At 43.5% G+C, this 18,363-nt stretch overlaps 1 protein-coding gene across 1 annotated transcript in view; it reads left to right on the top strand.

Annotated features, from left to right (window-relative positions):
- Positions 1–18,363, top strand: part of myo10l3 (myosin X, like 3) — a 54,676-nt gene that overhangs the window by 30,720 nt on the left and 5,593 nt on the right. Inside the window, exons 16-33 of the mRNA XM_072397153.1 lie at positions 2,138–2,206; positions 3,947–4,029; positions 4,137–4,245; positions 6,726–6,806; positions 8,588–8,712; positions 9,411–9,525; positions 12,094–12,200; positions 13,726–14,172; positions 14,255–14,285; positions 14,388–15,212; positions 15,983–16,106; positions 16,257–16,500; positions 16,596–16,691; positions 16,854–16,947; positions 17,223–17,278; positions 17,417–17,559; positions 17,772–17,966; positions 18,107–18,264. Of these exons, the coding sequence (XP_072253254.1) occupies positions 2,138–2,206; positions 3,947–4,029; positions 4,137–4,245; positions 6,726–6,806; positions 8,588–8,712; positions 9,411–9,525; positions 12,094–12,200; positions 13,726–14,172; positions 14,255–14,285; positions 14,388–15,212; positions 15,983–16,106; positions 16,257–16,500; positions 16,596–16,691; positions 16,854–16,947; positions 17,223–17,278; positions 17,417–17,559; positions 17,772–17,966; positions 18,107–18,264 (3,102 nt within the window). The remainder of the gene's footprint in view (positions 1–2,137; positions 2,207–3,946; positions 4,030–4,136; positions 4,246–6,725; positions 6,807–8,587; positions 8,713–9,410; positions 9,526–12,093; positions 12,201–13,725; positions 14,173–14,254; positions 14,286–14,387; positions 15,213–15,982; positions 16,107–16,256; positions 16,501–16,595; positions 16,692–16,853; positions 16,948–17,222; positions 17,279–17,416; positions 17,560–17,771; positions 17,967–18,106; positions 18,265–18,363) is intronic.

Raw genomic sequence — 18,363 nt, 5'->3', positions numbered from 1 at the left:
CTCTGTGACTTTCACACATGCAGCAGCCCACTCTAACCCTCCCAGACAGACACTCGCCAAGCAATAAAAATAACCTATATCAATCCACCAAAGCTCCTTAACCTCAGCTGAAGATATGCTTTCATTGCCAGCAGCACAGATAGCCTTAAAGAGTTAAACCTCAGTCCTGGCAGCTGAATCGCCTGTTGCATTGAATGTATTTACGGCATCTTGTACACACACCCCCCCCCCGAGCACTCTCATGTTCAACAATGCTGAAATGTGATCAGCCATTCTCCCAGTCTGATCGGCTTTGTGTGCAGGAGAAAAGACGGTTCTCGGAAGGTTTGCTGTGGCCAACTGAAAAAACAAGAGTGAAACCTGTTGTAGAGGAAGAACTGCCTGACCTCTCCCAGAGGTGTTCGCCTTCCCTGCTGATGTCTGTTTCAATTTAAGGCTGTTGTCAGGAGATTGTAGTTTTTTTTTTTTTTTTTTTTTTTTTTTTTTTTTTATTCTCGCATGACGCAAAGGGATCTGAGGCAGATAGACGACTGATATAAAATGAATAAACAATCACAATAGAGAAGTGTTTTATCAAATATCAAAGCTGGTGCCACCTTTTTAAATGTGAGGATTTAATGTTTCTACCTGGGTTAGAGGGTTGTCCACCCCTCATTTTTTTTATACAAGGCCTGTAAATGCAAAATGGAAATACAGAATATAAAGCAAAAATAGAGTTTGTACAAATCTAACAAGCTTGAAAGTCAATTTTTAGTATGAACACCTTTATTCAGCAACAAAGCCTGAACCCTCTTAGGCAAACATATTTGTAATTTCTTTAAGTAGTATTCGAGAATAGTTTCTTCAAAGACACCCCGAAGCTCTTCTTTGAATGTTGGCTGCCTTTTGTTCTGTTCTCTGTCAAGATGATCCCACACTGCTTCAATAATGTTGAGGTCCGGGCTCTGGAGATGATTTATCACTCTTCAGCTGTTTCTTTCCGTTTCCCATCTTTAAGAATGGCTTCTTGACAGCCACCCGTCCATGGAGACTGTTTCTGACGAGGCTTCGGCCAACAGTAGATGGCTCAACCGAAGGCCTAGACGTATCTCTCAGGTTCCTGTGTCTGGTCTTTGTTCGATTTTTTTTTTTCTTCCCATTATTAAGGACATCACTTTCGGATACTGTCCATCTGCTTTAGATAAGATTTTTAGGTCTGTTCCACCTTCTTTTGTTATCCTCTTGTGTCCTCTTTGGGACTCACCTTGTTGGAGCAAGAATACTATTTTATGCCTTTTGAACTGTTATCTTTGCCTTCTTTTTCTAAATGTCGTGTCTTTGCAATAAACTGCTAAAAACAAAGTGCTTCTATTTAAAATTGGTCCTTTGCTAAGTTCTCTGTTATGTGTTAACAGAAGATTGGTCTGTGTTAAGTAGCTTAACAAAAAGAAAAAAGAAAAATAACTCATTCATCTAAAAATGAGGTACAAGGACTTTACTGAAAGTAAGAGGGGAAAAACAGACAATCTACAAAGAAAAACTCTGAAAGACCTTTAGAAAGCCTGGGGAACTATTGCTCAAGACCACCTTTAAGGAGTACAAGAACGTCTGGCTACTTGAAAGCCAAATATGAAGAAATGAGGGGTGGATCGAGACTTTAGCTCAGTACTCTAGATCATTGCAGATTGCTTATTTAATCTTTGTCATACGTTTTAGTTTAAAGTTTTGGCATTGAAGCTATAAACAGACAGAGGCACTACAAATATACGAAGAAAAGCAAAAGTTTGTTGATAGAAAATGCTATAGACAAATGTATGACCCAAGCCAGCTTCTGTAATCAGCCATGAGTGCAATAGTTGCTGTGGTTATTGTGTCTGTTGATTTATTTATTTTTTGTCAGTAATCCAACTACAATGGGACAATTTCAATTTCTCAAAAAAGATTTTACAATAGTTCAGTGAAAAAAAACCATAAGAAACCAACAGTGATCCAGTCATTTGCAAGTAATGAGTCTGTCTGCTGAACTCTTTGATAATTTGGAGAACTGTCTCCACTTATCAACTAATTAGGGACATCACGTCTAACAAAGAATAAAATAGATTAAAAGAAAGAGAGGAAAAATGACAACAACTATGGTCTCTTTGTACTTTCTCCTCAGGCTAACCAGTACTATGTGAAGCCCAGAGTCACTGACCACCAGTTTGGCATCAAGCACTACGCTGGAGAGGTGATTAACAACTCACACAGACGCACACACCAGTTCCTTTTGCTCCCTGAATTATTAGCTCGGGGGAAGTGAGGTAGTTTCTGGATGAGCCGAGGGATCTCCTTTGCCAAAATCTTCTGCAGGATGTTGATGTCTCACCCCTCCTCTACCACCCTTTCCCCTGAGTCAGGAGAAAGTGTTTCAGCTCTGTCCCCTCCTTTTTTCTTTCTTTTTTTTGCTTAAATGATGGCAGGAATTAATCCTGTGGTGAAGGAAAGGGCAAAAAAGAAGTTGAGGGCAAAGGGGCAAGACAGAGATTGAATAGGACAGGGTGATTTGGGGGGTGGGTTGTGGTTAAAGGCTAGCAGGATTCGCCTTCATAAAGAATGGCTTCATGATTTCCCCCTGACAAGGTCTCCTCAGTGTGAATGCGGCAGATTGGTCACAAGTCTGGCATGGACAGCTATGGTAATGACCTGGTTCTGAGAGGACAGGAAAGCCAGACAGTTGTTCCCTCTATCTAGCATTCCTCTGTAGAGCGCATAGTTTTCTCTGAAAGCTTTTTCTGTTACTTGAAATTTTGCTTTAATTGGAGAAATCCTATAACCCTCCCATAGATTTAATCAGCAATGTGATGTTAGAGAAATGCAGTTAGTTCAAGATAAACGCCTTGTTTGGAAGACATGAACGAATTTTTCAAACTCGGATCGTCTCGATAGCTCGTGTATTTTTCTCTGTAGAATTGAGACCATCCCAGTTAACAAACCTGAAAACTGACCTCCATTTCTAGGTGTATTCCACCGAAAAGCGCAGTGGAGCAAAATTTGTGCATCCGTGATTTGTAGAAACACATGTCATCAAGTTTGGAGAACGAGGGCCTCGAGGCTTGGGAATAGGGGGATTTTTACACTCCCTTACACACAGACACACACACACACACACTAATGTGCTTGTGTTTGCACACAACCAGATTGCAGTATGTCTTTTCTTTACATAAAGCATTTTATACCCACCTTTTTTTCTGCACACACACACACACACACACACACACACTGGTGAACACACAAACCAAAGTCAACATGTGACTCTTTTAACGCAGGCGTGCTCCGCTGTCTCTGCTCTCTATGACGCCCCGAGGTCTTCTTTCAGGCATTCACGCTCGCTGTAAATCTTACATGTCACACACTGCGCAAATATGTGTGAGTGTCTGTGCACCGTAAGGATGTGGACAATTGAGCTTTTTTTTTATCCAGAGGAGTCAGACGTTGTTTACAGACTGTAAATAACGTTTACAGTCTGTAAATATTTTCACTGTTTGCATCTTTGCATACAAATAATTGGAATCTTGTGGGAGCAACAGTGCCTTCTGGGCACGTGCAAATTAAAAAGACATCATCTCTCTTTCATATTCTGGACAAGCTGTCGGCAAATCCTGGCAACAAAACCTTCTGCTGTTGAGCAAAACATCACTTTTATTAAAACACGTTTTTGTTGTATAGAATTCTTTATACCATTAGATACTGCATTCAGCTTTAAGGACATTATTCACAGACTTTTATGATTGGTTAGTTTCTGCTGCGAATTTTAGCTAAACCAGGTTAATAACTGGATGATGGTCCACACTTTACTTTGCTCCGCTTTATTTTATTTTTTTTTTATATATATTTATGGTTTAAAATAGTTTTTGCCTGCCACTTGGCCCGTATGATTGTCTCTATATAAACAGTCTGCTCTCACTTGTATTTTGTTTGGCCTGTTTAGGTGTTATATGACGTTCGTGGAATCTTGGAGAAGAACAGAGACACCTTCAGAGATGACATCTTGTTTATTCTCAAAGACAGCAGGTGAGCACTTGTCCTCTTTATGCTGTACACCTTCACACCATTGTGATTCAGCTCATATGCGAGTGTCTTCAATCGTCGCCCCCCCCCCATGTGCTGGCTGTCTGCAGGCTTGACTTCATCTATGACCTCTTTGAGCGTGTTGGCAGCAGAAATGGAGACGAGACTCTGAAGATGGGCACAGCCCGACGCAAGCCCACCGTCAGCTCTCAGTTCAGGGTAAAGATGAAGGGTCTTTGACCCTAAATGTCATTCTCAGCTCCACGCCCATGACTGTGTGATTGTGTCATCACTCTGACAACGAGCTAATTGTTCCAATGTGTTGCTGTGTACAGTGATTGCTTAGAATTACGTCTTGTTATCCAGGCATGACGAGTGTGAGAGCCGGGGGCACTGACAGAAACTCGAGGGTAGAAATCATGGAGACGCACAGGCTGTTTGTCTTTTAAATCTGCAGAGGATGATGGGTGATGGACTGTGCGAAATATGTGATTGTAAGCTGGGCTGTGTGGGTGGAGGAGGGGGTGCAGTAGAGGACTTAGTTTAGCATGTCCTAACTGCAGTGTGGAGAGAAGGAGCAGGGGAGGATTTGGCAGGCTGCCCTGGCCTACGGTTCCAAAAAGCCAGGGGATTAGGGTTGATGGCTGGGCAGAGAGGGGCCAACCAGGGGCCAATCATGCTTAGCTCTGCCAGGCCGGGCCTCGCTGGAGACAGACTGTCTGAAACTGCGAGGAAAGCGAGGCTGAAAAAGTCTGAAGTTCAAGGGTCCTCAGAGTGTGTATTTGTACATGTTTGTCTCAAAAGGTAAATATGGACTAAGTAATCCCAATAAAGACGGAAGGTAACAAATACATTTGCTAAGTACATTTTAAATATGTAGACAAAGCACTGAGCAAATAAAAAAAAAAATTTAAAAACTCTTTTTTGACTTCAGCATTTCAAGTTTTCCTCATTTAATGTTTCAGAATAATTTAAAAATGGATTTTTCATCAGTCTACATACAATTCTCCACAGTGACAAAGTATTCATTATTTTCTAGGTGTTTTGTTGATTTGTTAAAATTATAAACAAGTAATGCATTTCTATAAGTATTCAAACCCTTTGTTGTGACACTGAGTTTTGGTGTATCCTGTTTTAATCTATGATCCTTGAGAGACCTCTTCAACTCCACTGCAGTCCACCTAATTGTGCATAACTGAAACAATTCATTGGACATAATTTAGAAGGCACAAACCTGTCTATATAGGGTCTTATTGCTGAGAGCGAGTGAAATTCAAGCCGTGAAGTCAAGACAATTGTCTATAGGCCTGTGAGACAGGATTATGTCAAAGCACAGATGAGGCACAATGCAAGAACATTTCTGTTGCATTCAAAGTACCCAAAAGCACAGCAGCTTCCTCATTCTTAACTGGAAAAAAATGTGGAACCATGTGCAGACTTCTTTAATCTGTCTGCCCAGCAACGAATATTAATGGGGGCTTTGGACCTTGGGCATAATGATATCAAGCAGTCAAATGGTCACAATGGAGGAGGTACAGTCTTTCCTTTTCTGGAAACTATAGAAGCTTACATATTCAGTCATGACTCCAGCACTCCACCCAGCAGGCCTTTGTGGCAGAGTATTTAGACAGAGGCTATTTGTCAATGAAAGGCACATGATGGTCTGCTGGTGGAAGTTTATCAAAAGATACCTGAATGACTCAAGAAAAGCAAAACAGTCATGAAGATGTCATGAAAACAAGATTAATCAATAAATGTGTGTGTGTGTGTGGGGGGGGGGGGGTATTCTCAAGTATACTGTAACTGACAAAATCTTAAAATGAATACTAAGATAGATGAATAATGACGATGAATAAATTATTATACCTATAAATGCCTGTAAAAAAGCCAAATGTGAAATGGTGTGAAAGATTTCGTCACAGGCTCAGCTTCTTACATATCTCACAATAACTCTGCAGAGATCTTATCATACAAAATTGGTGCCAAAAAGCGGAAATGTCCAGAATGGTACTTCCTGTCAGGAAGTTACAATACAAGTGGCTTATTTGTCCAACATGATGGGACAGCTTGTGTTCTCTCAATTGCAAATGATCTGCTTAAAGGATAGTTGCTCTTCATCGGCTTGGAACAAACAGTTATGCTGTACGACTGCTTTGCTAACCGCTAGCTCCGGTAATTTAGCAAAGGTTTGATACAAGAGACAGATGAACATACATAAATACTACACCAGCTTCCTCATTTACGACCGCTGTAGCTACAGGCCTTCTGTGGGATTCTCTGAAAGAAGAACCCTCCCTCATTCGCATAATAACCATTAACAATTTACATTTAGAGTTAAAAGAATAGATGTATGAAAAATGAATTGGTATTACATTATTAAACCAAGGACGTTTTATGAGGAAAGGTGTGCTGAGTTTATAAGATTGCCGAGAAGACCTGAGGCTGTCAGTCTGTCGAAGGGGCTTTTACTTAAGTACTACATAATGGATCTGAACACATACATACGTAACTGGGATTTTTCAGCCTTCGCTATGAATGAATTACAAAACAATCTCAACGCATGTTTTCCCATTTTGTAGATTGAAGAGAATGAAATGATAGCATGATTAATTCTAATGTAAGTCTGAATAAATTGATATAAATGTGTTTTAGTTCTCTGACGTCTGGATCTTTACTCTCTTGTGGTCGATGTGTTTTAGGATTCTCTCCATTCCCTGATGGCCACGCTAAGTGCCTCCAACCCCTTCTTTGTCCGCTGCATCAAACCAAACATGGACAAGGTAAGTCATGCGAAATTTCATTGCACGAAAAAAGAAAAAAAGAAACTCTGAAACCCTGCCAGGTCTCGTCAAGGTCAGTGCCTGCAAAGTTAAGCCCTCTTGGTGCTATTCATAGCCCCTTTTGCTCAGAGCTAATATTTAGTTGTGCTGTTTCTGAGCTCTCAGCTGTGAGGCGACAGTGTAACGATTCTCCCTGAAAAGCAACTATTGTTTTTTTTTTTTAATGCAGACATCCATTAATGCTAAACTTATTTTCCTCTCATGCTTTGGTGCATCGACTCTCGTTGTACCTCCTCGAGTGAAAGGGCTGTGTACCATCACATTCCTACCACTTTAGCTTCTTTACCAGAGGTCAGAGGTCACTGCTGGCTTCTTCAGCTGCGGTTGCTCAGCTGATGCTCCACTAATCAGGCTGCATCAGTGGAATGCTGAGATAAGACCACAGTGCTGGCGCTGTGGTATAACTAGAAGAACATTTATTTACTTGGACTTTATGACCCCCCCCCCCCTTCTCTTTAACCCACAACACTGCGAGCCATTTTAAAAGGCAATGTATGTAATAGAGGGTTAGATATACTTTATTTCTTTGTCTCCTGTGCTCTCCCCATGTTACGTATTAATGTACACATTGTGGTATTTGTCCTCCTCTCTTTGCTTCTTACCTTTCACTCTCTGTGCTTCATTCCACACCTGTCCTACACTTGCTAGCGTGCACTGCTGTCCCCTTGCTTCCTTTCTCTCCACTCGCTTCCATCACCTCTGTCTCCCTCTCTCATCTACCCCTTGCTCTCATTGGCCCTGCCTCACATTTGCTCACCTTGCTCCAGCTGGTCAAGATGGAACAAGCCGTGCATCTGTTAATCCTGCAGTATGACAGGATGGCATCCACAATCCTCTGACATGCAGCAAATACACACAGACGCCCACACACGCAAGCGGTGTGTCTGTGTGATTTAGGAATGAATTTTGGAATGAATGTTGCAGCGGGAAGGGGCAGCTTATTTTTCACTCAAACAAATCAGCATGTCATACCTCTCTCAGCTGCCTAAATCCTCCACTAAAGAACAGAGTGTAGACCTCAGAGGGCTGCATGTTCGTGTGTGTATGTGTGTGTGTGTGTTAATCAAGAACGTGAACAGATGCAAGAGAGCAAGTTTCCACTCATGGTAGCTTAGCCTGTAATTAGATTGACAGGTAGCGAAATGCAGTGGTCCTGTGTAAGGCTTATCCAGCTCTGTGTGGCCTCTGAGTGACAAATGGCCTTCGTGTGGACCTGAGTGATCAGGAAGCCTGTGTAGTGAGGCGGCAGACATCACAGATCATCTCTGATAAGAAGCCCTGAAGATTATTGGGAACACTGAGCTGTGAACAATGCAGCTTAGTATTCCAGGAATAAAGGCTGCATTCGGCTGACAATGTCTTGCTTAACTCTGTTGAGGTTTCTCTCTTGACTGTGTTGGGTTTTTTTTTTAGTAACCTGATTGTTAATGTTGAATGATAGAGCTCCCCGTGTTACTTTACGTTTTAGTTCAAGTTTAACTTGACTCAGTGGTGAGACTATTTGAGTAGGCGTGCCCGCAGCGCTTAACTCTGTCTCAGATCTTCCTCTAACTGCAGTAAGGGAGATTATACTTAGAGAGCACGTAGTTGCACGTTAAAATACCAGTTGTGCACCTTGAGCTCTCACAGAAAATGACATTGTCAGGGTTCTTACTGTTCATTTACTGCTATCCTTTGATGCGAATAAAAAGTTTGCTCTGCTGTCTATGTGTCACTGTCAGAGGGCCAGTCAGTTTGATCCTGATGTCGTCCTGAACCAGCTGAGATATTCTGGAATGCTGGAAACGGTGAAGATTCGCAAGGCTGGATTCCCTGTCCGCAGAACATTTAAGGATTTCTACGGCAGGTCAGAAAAATATGTACAAACTACAACTGTGCGGCTATTCTTTTCCTCGCTGGAGGCCTGTGTGTCCTGTCAGGTTACATTGGTTTACAAATGCAAATCATGCTATTTTTAAGGTTTAACATGTTGATGTGAGCCTATTACTTATCCTCTTACTTTCAGTCTTGATTAAGTGGAGGTAAAAAAAGAAGTTTTTGTCCAGCGTGCTGATAAGAATGTTTGGTCTTACTGCTGTGGAACTTCTGCTGACTGAATCTGAGGATGTTTTTCAGGTAGAAGGGAAAAAAACGTCTTCGACTTAATGACTAAATCAGATTGTATTTACAATTATCATTTTGGCATCTATTTATATAGAAAACAGGATAGTCAAGATAAACGGATTATTTTGCTGCCTGCTTTTTCACAATGTGGTTTTCTTTTGCTTGTCCCTCCATAAAAACCCAAAGTCATTCCTCGCCAGGATGAGGCATGTTTAGTTCAGCTCACATTCATTTTATTTCTTTCTTTTCCACTAAATTATTATTAAAGTTTAAAAGAATCCACTCTTCAAAAGGCTTAACTTTGTTGATTAACTCTGTAGTAATAAACACACAAGTACTGCAAGGAGAAGCAGTGGTTCGATTTTCACTAAATGAACAAATCGGCGATAACGGAGCTTAGAAGATGAGGCAGTTTTGACGATATATTTCTTGTCTCCACAGGTATAAGATGATCCTGAAAAGCCAAATAACCTTGGACGATGAGAGACAGTGTTGCTCAGAGCTTCTCACAATTCACAACAAAGCCAAGACAGAGTGGCAGCTGGGAAAGACAAAGGTGCAACATGCATACGCACACATGTGGTCTCACTCATGCACATGCTCAGACTTGTTTTTGTCACTTTGGAGTGACTTGCAGTGATTCACGCCCTGGGTACTTTCAGTAACCATAAACACTGCCACAGCCCCGCCTCTACTCTTAACTCAACTTTTTCATCTTATCCCTTACCTCAACTAAGAAAACAAATCTGAACCTCAACATTTTTGGCCTTTTAGGGGCCATAATGTGACCGTATGGACACCGCACTCACTTTGGCAGGACAGAGTTGAAGGTTTTGGGCAGATGAGAACATAACTGGGCATGCTCAGGGATTAGACTGACCCTTCAGTGCCGCATTCGGTCACCTACACGCTCCTGACTATACTCAATACATAACAGGAAATCACTGTTTTCAAGCTCGACTTTTTCTGATAAATATGTTCTATAAAGAGAGAAAAAAAAAAAGTTAATCTGTAATCCTCTGAGACCAAAAATCTCTCAAGTAGTCGAGCTACCGTGAGTCCCAAGCTGTTAATGTGTACCCTAGTTGCTGTGACTCATGTCCCAAAATATTTTCTGACTGGTTGTGGTGAAACGACTGCTTTTCTTTTGACAACCCCTTGGCTTTTCCTGAGAACCGTGGCACTGTTACTGTAACTGTCACACGGTGTGGGGAGTTTACAGTAATCCTGAGGCAGCCTTATTGTAGCTAGAAGAGTGTGGACCTCTTGACACTCACTAAGCCCTTCATTTAACAAACTACACTCAGAGTGAGTGGTGTAGAGGCAGACTGCAGTTATGACATGCTGCAGCTGAGCAGGAGTCAGAAGAGACTCGCATCTCAAAGATACAATAGTAATACAATATATATCTGTTCTAAAGTGATGCGCATCTTACTCTTTTTCTCAGATAATCATCAATCTCCCACAAACCGCGTAACCAACTTAATGACTTGGTCAGTCTGGATGCATAAACCTGTTTTGTTCCATTTAAAAATTCTACGTAGCCAAGGTAGACGATGTAAATAAAGCGTTTTATGGAGTTCTTTTGAAATCAGCTAAATCCACATTTGACCTCCTGTTCCTTCCTGCTCTTAGTTGTGGTTCCTGTGTGGCTGAGAATTTTCAGACTTGCTGGTTCCCTTTTGGACACTTTTGTTGTAATATGCATTTGGCTGGCATGCTGTGAACAGTGTCAGCTGCACACATGGCACGCTAACATATACATCATGGCAAAAATGTTTAATGTGAGCCACATGTCCGGTTCCCTTTGAATACTTAAGTGGTGCATAACCACTAATGTGCACATGCCAATGTATATTAGATTTCTCACACATGTACACATATCTGGAGTTGCTGGTTGGGTGAAAACCTGCCTCCAGGATCAGCACTCCGACCTTTGGCTGACTCAGTGTGTACTCTGAAGGAGGAGAAAGGGGCTAATTTTTCAAAGCTAAACCCAGAAACGGAGCGAGTATGTGCCGCTCTGTGCATGAGCTTGTGTTTCTGATGGCAGCACATTATTTTTGGGTTTGGGGTGATGTAGTGTGGGTTGTTGTGGGAAGGGGGCTGAGACTCAGAAAGCGACTACATTTCCTTTCGGTGAAACAATCTGCATGTAATTATATATGTGCTGTTCAGGGGAAGTGTGTGCCCCGAATTAAGGGCTTGGGAGATGTTTTGTGGATTGTGTGTGCGTTTGCGAGCCGTTTGTTTTACAGACGAGGGAAGGATGTGGACGAAGAGGAAGCTTCCTCCTCTCACAGACTTTACAGAGGCAGGCAGGGCTGCAGCTGTGGGATCCTTTGATTAGTGGAACATCTGGGACACAAACACACACACTCAGCCTCTCAAAGGGTCTTCCCCCGCACTGGAGCTGTTGATCCACCAGGCCAGCAACCAGTTTTGCAGTATCTTATATAACTACATACATTTCTGGCTGTCAAACGAACAAAATATTTTCTTATGTTATTGTACCTCTTGCTGGCATTTTAGTCTTGGAGGAGTTGCGGGCCGTCAAATCTCCTACAGACAGAGTGTTGAAAGAAGTCTCCAGGAGCGAGGGAAGGGTTAACTCAACTCTTTCTCCTTCCTTTATAAAAGCAAGGAGGGGTGTGGCTTTCTATCTGGACACCAGCCACCATCCCTCCCCCTCATCCCTTCATCACTCCTCTCCCTGTCTCTCCCCTCCCCTCTCTCTGTGCCTTTCTGCCTGTGCACGTCAGTTGAGCTACCAACGCAGCGGTAGCAGCAGAAGGGAAAGGCTCAGGAAGGACGCCTGAACACAATGAGGCTCTGCAGCATTAGCAGCAACACTGCAGTCTCAGTGCCAGTTTTCCCCTCTGCTCTGCTCTGCAGTCAGGGAGAGCAGCTAGCCTGCTAGCCTCGGCTGCACCACAGCTTCCTCTGCAGTGGGCAAAGAGTGTTGCCAACAGACAACAGGGGCCCTTCACATCTCTGTGGGCCCTCTTTTACAGCCTTACCAAGAGGAGGAACTAACCCATCCTGTCTGTCACCCCCTTCCCCAACCTCCCTCTCTGTGTCTCTCTGTCACTCCTTGTCGGCCGTGGCGCTGCTCGTCCCGCAGGTGTTCTTGAAGGAGGCCCTGGAGCAAAGGCTGGAGAAAGAGAGGGAAGAGGTGCGGCGCAGGGCTGGCATGGTGATCCGCGCCCACATCCTCAGCTATGTGGCAAGGTGAGTGGGGGAAAGTGGAGGAGGGGGTGGATGGCTGAGTGGCAGTGACAGTTGTCAATGTTTGTTTTGTAGAAGAGGTATACTGCCTGGGGTGGGGGTATGTGCATTCATGCACGCCTTAGCACATTTGTTTATTTTTCTATCTGCATGTGCATGTGTGTGTTATGTGGGCTCAGTTGCACATGTGTCAGTCTTTACATACTGTGAAGTCAAATCACAAAAGCCTTTTAATTCTCGCCGGGAAGCCAATGCTTTGTAATACAGAAAGACTTGTAAAACAGCGTAACACTTACCATAAAGTTCTTGTTTTCTGTAAAGTCTGAGACAGTTGTGATGAATAATTAACTCTGACTTCAGCCGAAGCCCAAAAATAAAAAAATTCCGATCTTACTTCATTCATAATCTTCAGATCCTGTTCTTGGAATGTTTTTGGGTGAAACTCAATTTTGAAGGTCTGAGGAGAGAAACGTCTGACATAAATCTCAGCAGATATCTCCATACAATCTACTGAATCCCTATTACACTTACATCATTATCCTGTTGCTACTAAATAAGGAGGAATTTACATCATTTAAATAACTTGCTTAAGGAAAAAAGAGCTCAGAACGGTGCAATTATCGGTCTATTTATAATTATGATTATAATTATAGAATAGAATTTCTTAGAATTCTGGGTTTGTTACTGTGCTGTTAGAAAGATGATTATCTGAGAGACTTTGATTTATTGCTACTCTGTCAGCAGTACTCTACTGGCTGAATTTTTTTCTTTAAATAAATTTTGTCTTCTCAGACTGAGCAACACGTTGTTTGCCTCTCCGCTCCGTTTCCCAGACAGGACATTCATCACGATGGTGGTTTAAGCATCTGCACATGCTGACACCCCATAGGCATTTAATCTAACTGTACTCCACCTGCATGTGGCCATATATAATGTTACATACCGTCCTCTGAAAAGCTCTGTTGGGAGACTATAATGGTCCTGATGACAGCGTTCAGGTTGTGGGTTTCCTTCCTCTCTGAGTTGTTCATACTGAAGGCAGAGCCCAGGGAAGTTCCCTGAAGACACAAGTAAAGCCTTTGTATTATTACATGTAACATTATCTCTGCTCGGAGTCTGTCCTGAGACTAGTCAAAGCCCATGCAGTGATTACTGTGGAGACTAGGTCGGGCTAAGGGTCAGAGCGTCGGAGCAATGTGTGTGGTCCCAAGAAAATCACGTGTGTTTGTGCTTGTGCATGTTTATATGTGTGTGTGTTCAAGGCAGGAGCATGTGTGTGGGTGTTGGAGCTTAGTCACAGGGCTAAACACAGCAGCCCACACCGCCGCAATGAAACAGCACAAGCTCATCAGACTCTAAACATCGCACAGTTCACAATGTACAGACCCTTCTACCGGAGTGTTTGTTTAAACAGAGAATGCCAGCAGGCGTAATGAGGAGCCCACGTAGAGCTGTGCAACTTGAATGTTCATGGTGTCACAGAATGTTCGGACAACAAATGTGTGCACGTTTGCTTTTTCCTCAACAGGAAACGATATAAGAGGGTTCTCTCCAGCGTCGTCACCATCCAGAAGAACTACCGCGCTCACTTTTGGAGACGCGTCTTCCTGCGCCTGCGCTCGGCCGCCATTATCCTACAGACACATCGCAGAGGCCAGCTCGCCCGATCCCTCTATCGCCAGATCAAGGACGAGAAGCAGAAACGAGAGGAGGAGGAGGAGAGGAAGAAGAGAGAGGAAGAAGAAGAAAGGAGGCGAGTAGAGGAGGAGGAGAGGAGGAGGAGGATGGAGGAGAGGAAGCAACAGGAGGAGGAGGAGAGGAGAAAAAAGGAGGAAGAGGAGGAGAAACAGAGATTGATAGATGATGAACTGAAGAGGAGGACGGAGGAAAAGGAACTTGTGAGGAAGGAGGAGCAGAGACTGATTAAGGAGAGAGAGGAAGAGCAGACATTGGCAGCCAAAGGGGACAAAATAAGGTATAGTAGGATTTTGGTAATTGTGGCAGGTCACATGACTTTCTTTATGTCATGACTAATTTATCAATTATTTTGTCTTTAGGAACTCACTGGTGAATGGTGCTTGCCTAAAGGTAACTTCACTTTCACATGTCTAAAAGAAGTAAATCACATACGATCAAATGTGAGCTGTGAGCTTTAGCCCTTTTCATTTATGCAATTCCTTTGGTCAACAGAAGGAGCTGTCCCAGACTCTGTCTAACAGCCACACCTCTGAGGAGGAGACTCGTCAGATGGAGGAGATCCTGCGACTCGAGAGGGAGATCGAGCGTCTGCAGAAGCAGCAGGAAGACGGTGTGTCCCTCCTCGGGGACGTCTCCCATGAGGAGCTGCGCCAAATGAGGGATGCTGAGATCTACAGACTGGAGAAGGAGGCTTCCCGCGTGGCTACAGAGTTCCTTGAGCTGCTGGACTTTGGTGGTTTAGAGCCATCTCTGTCCAGTGAGGAGAACCTCCACGACCCAACAGAATCTACAGCTCCTCTGGCTGAGGAGGAGGTGGATGAGGGTTTCCATGCTGATGAAGAGTGCATCCCTTTACCCGATTTCCCTCCCCCGGCTTCAGTTCCTCTCGACACGGAAATATTCCAGAGTGTTCCCCCTCCTCCACCTGCCTTTGCAGAGGGACTAATGGTCTCCCCATCCTCAGCTGCTTCTCCTGCAACGGCAAAGCTCACCTCAGTTACCCCCAATGGACGCAGTCATGCCCCGCCTCTAACAGACTCCCAAATTTGCCAGCCTCTTCATCCCGTAGTAACTAATGGAGAAAGGCGGCCATGCCAGAGAACCAGCAGAGTATCAGACTTTGAGCCTGTGAAAGAAGAGCCATCCTACACAAACCTACCAGATGCAGAGTCGGACTATGACCAGGACGAGTTTGAGGAGGCTCATGGGAGCTCGGGCGCTAGCACTAACGATGGCCATATCACAGATGACGAGGTGCTGGGAAGATCCTCCTGCACCCAAAACAGCCTGGACTCCTTCAGAGGCAGCTCAGACTCGGTGAGACATAAGCTAAGAGTTACTTTGCAATTCCGTTGAGCTGTTCAAAGTTGCACTCTCTTATCCTAAAACTATCCAAATGGTTCAATGTTTGCAACATCTGAGGTCCAGTGGGAGCAGAGTCAGTAAACTGTGTCAGAAGAAGCAAATACCCTTTGAGAAATGTGGTTACGTTTACTGAGAATTTAAAATGCATTACAGATGAACTTGGAAAGATTTTATTTCTGAGTTTGACCTGAATAAAATGGAAGAATCAAATTATCCACTGTTCTCACACACACTTGCACACCTTAATTTCCTCTGTGTATTGCGCCTCCCACACAATTACCTCGAGACAGATGGTGCTGGACTGCATAGTCGGTCAGAATATGCATCATCACAATGTCCAGCTCACATCTGAATAACAGTGAAACAGTGTTGTAATTATTTGTTTTGGCTTTGCTGATGAGCATCAGACTACGGATACTGCAAGTCGAGCAGAGAGCTCACACCAAACACTGTCAGATCAGCAAAATGTCAGCAGGAAAGAAGGATGGTGTATGTGTTGGCATGCGCCGGTCTGTGTGGGTGTGTATGGACTAGTTTTAAGTATGATTGGCAATGAGGTCAGGCGGAGTTTGGGCACCGATATTGCAAAATAGCGTTTGCTTACAGGAGTTGCTTATAAAAGAACCAGATTTTTTTTCCCTGTTATCATTATCACTACATGTAAAGCGGCTGCTAAAACGTTCCAGCGCAGGATCCTCATAGTGCTTTCGTGTTTGTTTAAGTTCATTGATAGTGACGAGGATAACGACGGCTATGTGGACACAGATGAGGAGGTTTCTAATGGGAGAGTGAATCTGCTGAATGGGAGTGGGCCCCCATACTTCCATGGCTACCTTTACATGAAGAGTGAGTAGCTGTAAATCGCTGCCCAGCAGGCATGCGAGTGACTTATGCACAGCTGAGCACGGCTTGTATGTTCAATTTGTTTTAGAAATGTCCTGCATACCCTATTGCAGTTCTTGTGTTTAAATTGTATGTATTGTAATGGTCTCTCAGGCGGACTGATGATCCCGTGGCGTCGCCGCTGGTGCGTGCTCAAAGACGAGACCTTCATGTGGTTCAGGGCGAAGCAGGACTCCCTGAAATCCGGCTGGCTCTACAAGAAAGGAGGAGGAATGTCCACTTTGTCTCGACGCAACTGGAAGATGCGCTGGTTCGTTCTGCGCGAGTCGAAACTCATGTACTTTGAGAACGACAGTGAAGAGAAGCTGAAAGGAACCATTGATATCCGTACAGCCAAGTAAGATGCTCTAGGTCTTTCAGATTAGTTTTAATTGAATTCCTTTTTAATGGAATTGTCCACTTATAATAGATTTACTTTGGGTCCTTATACAGAGAGATATTGGACAATCACGAGAAAGAAAATGCACTGAACATCGTAACAGAGGAGAGGACTTATCACATCTATGCAGAGTCCCCTGAGGATGCCAGGTACATTATACCCACATATCCCTGTCCTACAAGCAGTGTTTGACATTAAGTGATGTGTAGGAATGAAGTTCCCCCTTGTGGTTGCCAGAGGAAGTTCACGGTGTAATTTTCAATTACATGTTTGCTGACTTGTACTTTCTGAACTCCCTCTGACCCATGCAGTGGTTGGTTCAATGTGCTGAGTCGGGTCCACAGCGCCAGCCCGGAGCAGCTCATGGAGATGCACCACGAACAGGCCAACCCAAAGAATGCAGTGGTTAGTGCGGTTGTACCTCTCTGCTGCCTTGGCCCCAGCCTCGGCTCCATTTTTCAGCCGTAGTGAAGAAACATGTATCTGATTCAGTTTTTGGGTTCTATAGTAATTTAGCCTTAAGAATGTGAATCTACAGCTCATCTCGGCTGTACAGACTTTAATATCTCTGGCCTGTATCTTTTCACTTATGCTTCACACTCTTTGCAGGCAAACTTGGTTATGTTGACTAGTCCTTAAACCCTTTGGCAGCTACTCACACCTTCTCTTTCTCTGTCCAGGGCACACTGGATGTGGGTTTGATTGATTCTGTTTGTGCATCGGACAACCCAGACAGGTGAGGAATGCCCATTAATCCTAATCGCTGTGTGATTGTTACATGGGTTTATACTTAAATTCTTTGGTCTGACAGGATGTATGTGTGAAAAGAGGGGGAAAAAACAACCTACGATGTTTTGTTTTTTTTTGTTTCCAGACCAAACTCCTTTGTGATCATTACGGCCAACCGAGTGATCCACTGCAATACAGACACACCTGAAGAGATGCACCACTGGATAGGCCTGCTGCAGAAGTCAAAAGGAGACAGCAGGGTTGATGGCCAGGAGTTTCTAGTTAGAGGTCAGTCAGCTGAGACACACTCTGAGCTCTTTACAGGTGAAATTGACTTGATTTATATACTTACATGGGTTTTAGCAACATGTCATAGAGACATATTGAAAATAAATAGTAGTACAACAAGCTGTATGAAAAATATGGAAAACAATTCAGACTTTGGATAATCTTTTTCTGTTAGGAATGAAGTATTACATGTTTTTTTTTTTTATCCACAGGCTGGCTGCATAAAGAGATGAAGTCGGGATCCAAGAGCACTTCTCTGAAGCTGAAGAAGCGCTGGTTTGTTCTCACAACCAACTCCCTCGACTATTACAAGTCGTCAGAGCGCAGCGCCACTAAACTGGGAACACTGGTCCTCAACAGCCTCTGCTCTGTGGTTCAGCCTGATGAGAAAATCTTCAAGGACACTGGTCAGTTTAACATTAATCACACTCGTATTGAGTTGTTCCTGCGTGTCTGGAGATGTGGATAAGTCACATTTTGCAGTATTCCTTGTATGTATAGTTTTCATTTATGGATTTATGTCGTCTTCTTTCCTTTTTTCACCCAGGTTACTGGAATATAATTGTGCACGGGCGAAAGCACTCATACCGGCTTTACACCAAAATGCTAAATGAAGCTATGCGGTGGGCGAACGCCATACAGGGAGCAATAGACAGCAAAGTCCCCATTGAAACACCAACACAGCAACTCATCAGGGATATCAAGGTATTAAACCTTTTATTTTGTCCCTTTTGTTGTGATCAGGCTAAAACTCTCTGGCTGTGTGTATCATTGTCTCATAAAATGTGAACATGTCACTAACAT

The sequence above is a fragment of the Leuresthes tenuis genome, unplaced genomic scaffold, assembly GCF_036924035.1.
Source record: "Leuresthes tenuis unplaced genomic scaffold, fLeuTen1.0.hap1 SCAF_12, whole genome shotgun sequence".
In the NCBI taxonomy this organism is placed as follows: Eukaryota; Metazoa; Chordata; class Actinopteri; order Atheriniformes; family Atherinopsidae; genus Leuresthes; species Leuresthes tenuis.
Note: the sequence above shows the minus strand (reverse complement) of the source record. Positions and strands in the feature narration are given on the sequence as shown.